At 39.7% G+C, this 8,579-nt stretch overlaps 1 protein-coding gene across 2 annotated transcripts in view; it reads right to left on the bottom strand.

Moving 5' to 3' along the window:
- Positions 1-2,528: 2,528 nt before the first annotated feature.
- SPEF2 (sperm flagellar 2) overlaps positions 2,529-8,579 on the bottom strand; it is a 194,774-nt gene continuing 188,723 nt past the window's right edge. Inside the window, exon 37 of one of the 2 annotated variants that reach the window (XM_055367707.2) lies at positions 2,529-2,676. In XM_055367707.2, the coding sequence (XP_055223682.2) occupies positions 2,587-2,676 (90 nt within the window). In that variant the 3' untranslated portion in view covers positions 2,529-2,586. The remainder of the gene's footprint in view (positions 2,677-8,579) is intronic. The other variant, XM_055367708.2, reaches the window with a different exon arrangement.

Genomic DNA, 8,579 nt, shown 5'->3' with positions numbered 1-8,579 from the left:
TCAGAGCTTGTGGGAAATGCAATGAGATGTTTACTAAAGACGTGTGAAAATAAGTGAGTAGTAGCAAGGTCAGATAAGATTGCGGTTATGTGTTAAATAGATCATGCTATGATAAGCAAATAGGGGTAGGAGATAAACGTGCAAACAGTGGAAGAAGTGAGAGAGACTCTGGCTCATGCCCAGTCACCATACCTGCTTCATTCTGATGATGATTAAGACACTCTGATCTGGCAAAGACTGACCAGGAGACCCTTCGTGTGCTGGTTGCCATCCCACTGCTTAGAGGAGTTAATGAGCCTCAAAAGAAAGATTCTACAATTTTCCTATTTAGCAACATTGTGCCACAAAATTATTATGGGAATGCTGCTTGCTCTGCTTCAGTGTTCTTCTACTGCAATGTATTGTCGCCTTGTCTCATTCAGTTCTTAATGAAATGTGGATTCACTTACTGCCTATGTCCTTATGATATTTTATTGATTTGAACTCTGTTTTCAGATATTCTTCTCCTCCCTTCTCTAGAATTACTAGATTACCCTGTTGGTTCACATGTGAATCAGCTAAATTGAAATTTTGTAATCTCAGGTAGGGCTTCTTCTCCATCTCCCAAGCACACGACTGGGTCAGTATCCTCCATTAGCTTGAAGACAAGTGCTCTTGGAGTAGAGCTTCAAGTGAACTTTAGCCCACAAGAAGCAAAATTAGGAAATGTGTCCCTTTGTAGAATTAGAATTAGAATTCCCACTAACAATAAGAATTGTCTTGGGCTGCTCATTGACTTAGTGATCAATTTAAATGTGATTTTCCCACATATTTTGCACAAATGTATCAAGATAGAGTTGCTATGGTTTTTAGTCTTAGGTTCTGGGGCACAGCAACAAAGCAAATACACAAAACTCTGACCTCACAGAACTTACAACTGACTGGAGTGATAGATGAGAGAGTAAATATACTGTAGTTTGTTAGATGTTGATAAGGGCGATGGGAAAAAAAGATAAGAGTAGGGGTAAGATGTGGTGAGTTGCTTCTATTTTGTATGAGGTAGTAAGAGAAGGCTTTGTTGATAAAGTGACATTTGAGCAGAGACCCGGAGGAATTTGTGGGACAAATAATGCAGAGATGTGGGAGGAAAATCATTCTAAGCAGAGAGAATAGCAAGCACAAAGACCCTGCGGCAGGAGTGTACCCGGTGGGTTCTAAGATGGGCAAGGTAGTTTTGTCACTTAAGCAATGAGAAAGGGGAGAACAGTAGATGGGGTCAAAGAGGCAGCGAGGGTAAGATCAAGATGGGACTTGGGCTGGATTCTGGGTGACACAGGACATAGAGGGTTGGAGCAGAAGTGTGACACGGCCTGACTTGCATTATAAAAGGCTCCCTCTGGCTGCTGTGCTTAAAAATAGCCTGTAGGGGGAGCAAGAACAGAAACAGGATCACTGGTTACCCGGATACTGCAGTAATCCAGGGAAGAGATGGTGAAGGCTTGGACCAGACTTCCTGCGACAAAGGAGTAAAGAAGATCACATTCTAGATGCATTTTCAGGGTCTGTCCTACCTGATGTACTGATAGGCTGGAGGTAGGATATGAGAGAAAGAGGCAACTCAAGGATGACTTCAAGTTCTCTGGTCTGAACAGCAGGAGGACACAGTTGCCTAAAGTGAAGGAGGACTTAGAGGAGCAGGTTTGAGGAAGAGGAAAATCAGAAATTCACCTCGGACACGCTGAGTTTGAGATGACTATTAGCCATCCATGTGGAAAATGGGGGGGCCATTAAGACAGAGAAGTTTGGATTTTGGACGAAGGTGGGAATAGAAATTTCAGTGTTGGGAGCCTCTGTAATACCCATGAAGTCATGGAAACCGATGAATCATCCAGGGCTTGACTGCAGATGGAGAAGGCTGATTCCTGGGGCCCTCCTAACTCAGAGGTTGAGCAGAAGAGGAGGATTCAGCCAATGAGGAGACCCACAGGGGTTATCATAGAAGCAGCCCAGCCACCAAGAATACATCACCATTCTTGAAACAGTTTATTGATAAGTGTCATTGAATTTGAGTCACCAACTTATCAAGCGAAAAGATGAAATTGTACATCTATCTATGAAGGAAATATATTCTATTAAGAAATAATTATGAATAGATGATGGGAACAAAGCTTTACTAGCAGTTCAATAATGCAGCCTTCTTCGTGGCTATTGAAATAAACTGGGAAATTTTACTGCATATGGAGCAAGAACTATAAGATGTACCTAGAAGCACTGTGCTGATGTGGAGTTTTGGGGAAATTTTCACTATATCTGCCTTTCATAGGGAGTTTTCATGACTTATTTTTGAACATCTTGTTTTGGGGCCTTCCATTTTCAGAATCACTTCAAAATGCATTCCTGCTTACTTTGGATTTTTACTTTGGATTCTTTTCTCTCTTTATTATGAAATATTCTCCAAGTTAAGGAAGGTTCCCTTTTCAATGCCGATAATAAACTGGTAGGGTTCATTTCTATACTTAAAATGGTAACATATATGACAAACACCACGGTCACATTTAATTTTTGGAAGATTTATTGCAGAATTACAAAAATCACACTCTTTTGTCTTCATTTCTTTTCCTCTGTATGTCTTGAAGGTGATCTCTCTCCATCACTTCCTTGTACATGTTCACTCCTTTGGAGAATTATTTTAATATCCTAAGACAAAAGATTCAAAGAGAAGTTACAAATACTAATAAAGGATGATCAATACTATACTATACAAATACTAATAAATGATCATATACTACATGGCAACCATTAAACAGTTTTTATTTCTTTTTTTCCACTGAGCAAATTTCTCCATTTAGTTTTAATCCCACCCTGAGACTTACTACTTGTATGTTTGGAAAATTATCTAAGATCTTGGACCCTCAGTTTCCACGCCTAATAATGGCGTTGTCATATTAGGTTAATTAACATTTGTAAAAGCAGTTACACAGAACCTGGCATATAATGAATGGGCAAGTTAAAAGATTGTTTCCTTATGAATGAACAAAAAAACCAGTATTCACCCTCTATGAAAGTAAATGCTAATGCTAAATTAATCATGTCTATAGATTTGTAGAATTTTAAAACAAAAGATTACTTTCCTGAAATTGTCTCATTCTCTCATTGAAAAAACATCAGGGAAAGAATGACCTGTTTTACTTTTGCTATACAGCTATCTTACATCTTAAATCACAGATATTTTTCAAAATATATTTAAACTATTATCACAATGTAGAAGGAGTACCAACATGTGAAAAATACAGAAATGCATTTAGGTAGCTTTTAGGTTTTTTTTTTTTTTATTTCACAATTTTAGAGAAGTATTTTAACAATATAAGTTCCTTTTCCTCAGAGCTGAGTTTCAAAGGCTTCAATTTGACTGTGATCATTTTAGTTGAGAAGACATGAGTTTGTTCACCATCTGTGCTGACCCTTGCCAATTGACATATGCACTGCTTCTATCAGTCACTGCGAGGAATCATAGTGAATCATTTTCTTTAGAGATCTTGTTCCTTGAAAACACAGATCTCCTAAAGCCAAAGGTCAATGCTAAGTGAACCAAGTGGAAAAGAAAAGCTGCTCCCCATTGACTTTTCTAGTCTTACCCAGTATAATTCTTCCATTTATTATTTATTTTTTTTAGAAATAGAGTTTCGCTCTGTCACCCAGGCTGCAGTGCTGTGGCATGACCATAGCTCACTGCAGCCTCAATCTCCAAGGCTCAAGAAATCCTCCCACCTCAGTTTTCTAAGTAGCTGGGACTACAGGCACATGTCACCATGTCCAGCTAATTTTAAAATTTTTTTGTAGAGAGGAGTCTTGCTCTGTTGACCAGGTTTCTGTCAAACACCTGGCCTCAAGCAATCTTCCCACCTCAGCCTCCCAAAGTGCTGGGATTACAGATGGCAACCACTGTGCCCAGCCCACTACAATTCCTAATAACATGTCTTCTTTATATAGTATGTTTATAATAACTAATGTCATTTTAATATTATCAAAAGTTAATTTGAGGATTAAGGAATAAGCTAACTTGTGATTATCTGACACTCCATAGCATGGGGAAAATGATAAGCTCCAGATATATTTAAACCAGTCTTAGCTAAATTTATAGCTGAAATCAGGGACCACAATTTTCAGTAGCAGTGAATGGAGAAGAGCCTGTGAAAGCCAGAAAATGTTTGACACTGGTGCTTTGAAAACACAAAGCACTGAAGCAGCTATCATATTTTGTTATAAAGATAAAGGAGAAGCTTAGAGAATATTTTAAAGTCAGGTGCCTTGAAGACAAGAGGGATGAAAGTCTCCTTCAGTTCGCGCTTATAATTATAGGTATGTTATCCTAATGTAATTGGGTCCTGATTCATTTGTTTATAAGATATTTTCTGGTGATATTCTAATGTTAACATTAAAAGATTTCTTGCTATCTCCCATTGAATATAAACCTCAATTATAAGGTAATATGCTTGATTTACATATCTGTTTTAAAGAATGTATAATAATTGAGCCTGCGTTCATCACAAGAAACTAAAGTTATTAAGTTTTTAGAGAAAATTGTTTATTCATTTACATTTATAAATATATATTTATCACAGGAAATTGACTTTGTTCACCAACAACCCAGTTCCAATATCCTCACTGATCTTCTTATATTTATACAAATCATTTTCTTAATAATTTAGGAGCATTATTTGAAAATAACTTTTTTGTACAAGGTCTATGAAAGTGGAAATTAAATAAGTGACTTTAGCTGAATACCTATAATGCCCAGTGCAAAATCTGGAACTTCCACATAGGTATGGACCAGAGGCTTCCTGGGACTTCAGTTTGGACCCTTTATCATCATGGCACTGCACCAGTAAAAGTCCTTCTTTTTTTCCAAAGACAAGACATGTGTGTTCAAGAGATTAGATGCCAGCTCACTAGTCCATCCACATATAATTGCACATGATTCAGAATTATTTCTTGTGCACGGTAACTACTACAGACCAGCAGTAGTAGAAGTAGGTTGGTGCAAAAGTAATTGTGGTTCTTTGCCATCGAAAGTAATGGGAGGCCAAGTGCGGTGGCTCATGCCTGTAATCCCAGCACTTTGGGAGGCCAAGGTGGGCGGATCATGAGGTCAGGGGATCGAGACCATCCTGGCTAACACATTGAAAGCCCATCTCTAATAAAAAAAATAAGGAGAAATTAGTCGGGCGTGGTGGCAGGCACCTGTAGTCCCAGCTACTCGGGAGGCTGAGGCAGAAGAATGGCATGAACCTGGGAGGCGCAGCTTGCAGTAAGCCAAGATTGCACCACTGAATCCAGCAATCCAACCCTCCAGCCTGGGCGACAGAGCGAGACTCCGTCTCAAAAAAAAAAAAAAAAAAAAGTAATGGCAAAAACTGCAACTACTTTTGCACGAACCTAATAATAGTAGTAGTAGTAGTAGTATCTCACATATATTGAGTGCTTTCTATCTTCCAGGAACTGAGTTAAGAACTTTATATGTATTATCTCATTTAATTTGTACAAACCCCCCCCCCCCCATGAGGTGACTATGATAATTGGCCCTATTTTACAGATGCAGACACCAAGGCACTTTGAGGTCACTTGCCTAAGGCCACACACTTCATAGGTATGAACCCAGTCAGTGCAGCTCCAGAGCACACTCTCATAACCAAAAGCCAGTACACCTTAAATACATTATTACAATTATACATACTTATTTTTTTAAATATGTATCTTAAAATGTTGTCACTTCTAAACAAGAACCTTGTAAACATAAAGCTGTTAGGCAACAACCTTCACTTCCCACTGTTTATAATAGCAAACAACATTTTAACCTGAAAAACCACACTCTAGCTTTTGCTCTTCTTATCTTGAAAGATCTTCAGATGACATCACTGTGGTTGAAATGTATTATAAAAATGTGATCTATTTACTTGTACATGGATATCTGAAGCAAAAAATGACAGGACGAGTGCAGTGGTTTGAGTCTTCAAAGATTCTTTTCTCTCCATCCCTTCATTTCTTTTGTTTTTATTTTATTATTTAATTTTTTTTTTATAGCAAAAATGAGAATAGAACACCTTACTGGAAAGGGACCCTTTTTCACTGTAAATATTAGAATGTAGACTTTTCAGGACACAGGCACAACTCTTCTTGATGGACCATCATACAAATGAGTCTCCCGGGTGGTAGTTACTGGCCTCTAATTAGATTCCTTGGTGGAGTGACCAGGAAGAGGTGTGGAGGACTTGAGGAGGGACAGTTAAAGTAGATGACTCAGGTATATCTTAGAGAAGCATTCTGGCAATGAACTAACTTACTAACTAACTCTCTGCTATGAGAATGTCAGGTGCTACAGGTATTGTGAGACTGGTTAACAGAAGACAGACACCCTGCTGCTGGGTGGCTTTCAGCCAGAGGGGTACTGTGCATCAAGGAAGGCTTGGCAAATGTGCAGGCAGAGGTGGTTTTGGAGGTCAGTATGTCAGGATGTTCCTGGAATACAGGGGGTAGGGCCTGAAATGTTAGGTATTCTGCCACACTTGGGACAGTTATCCTCAAAGAGGAACTATGCTGCTCCAAATGCCAGTAGTACTTCAGTTAACATTGCTAGTTGCTGACACTCCTTCAGAAGTGAGGAGAATGTGTAACTTAAAAGGAGTCCTCCAGCACTTTGGGAGGCTGAGGCGGGTGGATCGCCTGAGGTCAGGAGTTCGAGACCAGCCTGGCCAACATAGTGAAGCCCCATCTCTACTAAAAATACAAAAAATTAGCTGGACGTGGTGATAGGTGCCTGTCATCCCAGGTACTCGGGAGGCTGAGGCAGGAGAATTGTGTGAACCCAGGAGGCGAAGGTTGCAGTGAGCCCAGATCATGCCACTGCACTCCAGCCTGGGCAACAAGAGCAAAACTCTGTCTCAAAAAAAAAAAAAAAAAAAAAAAGGAGGGGAGTCTTTTGGATGACAGCTTTCCCGGGAAGTCAGAACACCTATTCGGAAAGGCTAACTCTTGAAGGCAGCCATCTGTTGGCTATTTTCTTTTCTCAAGCAAAATGTCAAATAGAATCTTCTTTGCAAGTTCATCATATTTAATCACTCTGCTCAGAGTGAAGATATTTTCAAGTCATACTGATTTTGTGGGAGTTTTCTTCCCAGTATGAGAGGAAATAATTGTGGCATCATTTTTATGCTCCTACTTGTAATCAGCAATATAAAATAAGTCCTAGTTTACATAATCCCAAAGGATTTTGCAAATTATTTTATTGGTTCAGTGCAAGAGAGCTGTTCCCTGATATGTGGAGCAGGGAATGTAAGCTAAAATGCAGTCTAGAGAGATGGGCCTATGGAACCCACGTTGTGCAGGATGACATCATGGCACAATACCCCCAAGGAATGCTTAGGGATGAAGAAATTAATGTCATATCATGCTCTGCTCAGCAGCCTGTTCATTCTCTCTTGCTTTTCAAATGGAATCCACATTTCCCTTTGTGACATCTGGGTTCTTCGCAATCTGGCCTGATCTGACCAATTTAATGGGATCATTTTATACCTTTCCCAGGCTATTCATGGGGTGGGGCTCCTGCAGTCCTTCTTCCATGCCTTCCCCAGACCTTGCCTTCACCCAGGACTCTGCTGCCTCCCTACCCCAACAGCAAAATCCATGTCGACGTCCCTTTCCCTCTCTCCACTTTCCGAAACCCTGGCCATCTTTCAACACCTAGCTTATTCCTTCTTGGGCAGACTCCCTCCACACTTCCAGCACAAAAATGTCACGTATTGAATTCCTATAATTTTGCACTTGGTTGATTTAACTTGTATCACTTTCTTGCAATTCCTGCATGTAAAAATTATCTTGCAAAAAGGAGTTAAATTTTTTTAGAGCAGTGACCAAATTGTGTACTCAATTTTCTCTCTCCTGTGGAAGCTTATACTACGGGTCTCAGTAGTAGGTGATCAGTATTGAATAGTACCCCTAACAGCCATCATTTCTGTAGCACTTCCCCTGTGTCAGATAGCATGCCAAGTGCTTTACATGCATGACCTCACTTAATCCTCACCACCAGCCTTTGAATATGAATGTCTCATCCCCATTTAACAGACGAGAAAGCCAGGATTAAGAGAAAGTTAAGGTCAGGGAGTTACTGAAGGGTAGACCTGAGATTCAGTCCCATGACCTGATTCCAGAGCCTGTGTCCTTAAATGCTGTAATCATATTTCACTACTGCATAGGCTTTGTGCTGCTAGCTTGTTATCTATCTATCGATCTATCTATCTATCTATCTATCTATCTATCTATCTATCTATCTATCTATCTATCTATGTAAAACCCAATAGCAAAGACTTGGAACCAACCCAAATGTCCATCTATGATATATACACTGGATTAAGAAAATGTGGCACATATACACCATGGAATACTATGCAGCCATATAAAAGGATGAGTTCAAGTCCTTCATAGGGACATGGATGAAGCTGGAAACCATCATTCTCAGCAAACTATCGCAAGGACAGAAAACCAAACACCGCACGTTCTCACTCATAGGTGGGAATTGAACAATGAGAACCCTTGGGCACAGGAAG

This window comes from Gorilla gorilla, chromosome 19 (assembly GCF_029281585.2).
Source record: "Gorilla gorilla gorilla isolate KB3781 chromosome 19, NHGRI_mGorGor1-v2.1_pri, whole genome shotgun sequence".
NCBI lineage: Eukaryota > Metazoa > Chordata > Mammalia > Primates > Hominidae > Gorilla > Gorilla gorilla.
The sequence above is the reverse complement of the archived record's forward strand: the minus strand, read 5'-3'. Positions and strand labels throughout refer to the sequence as shown.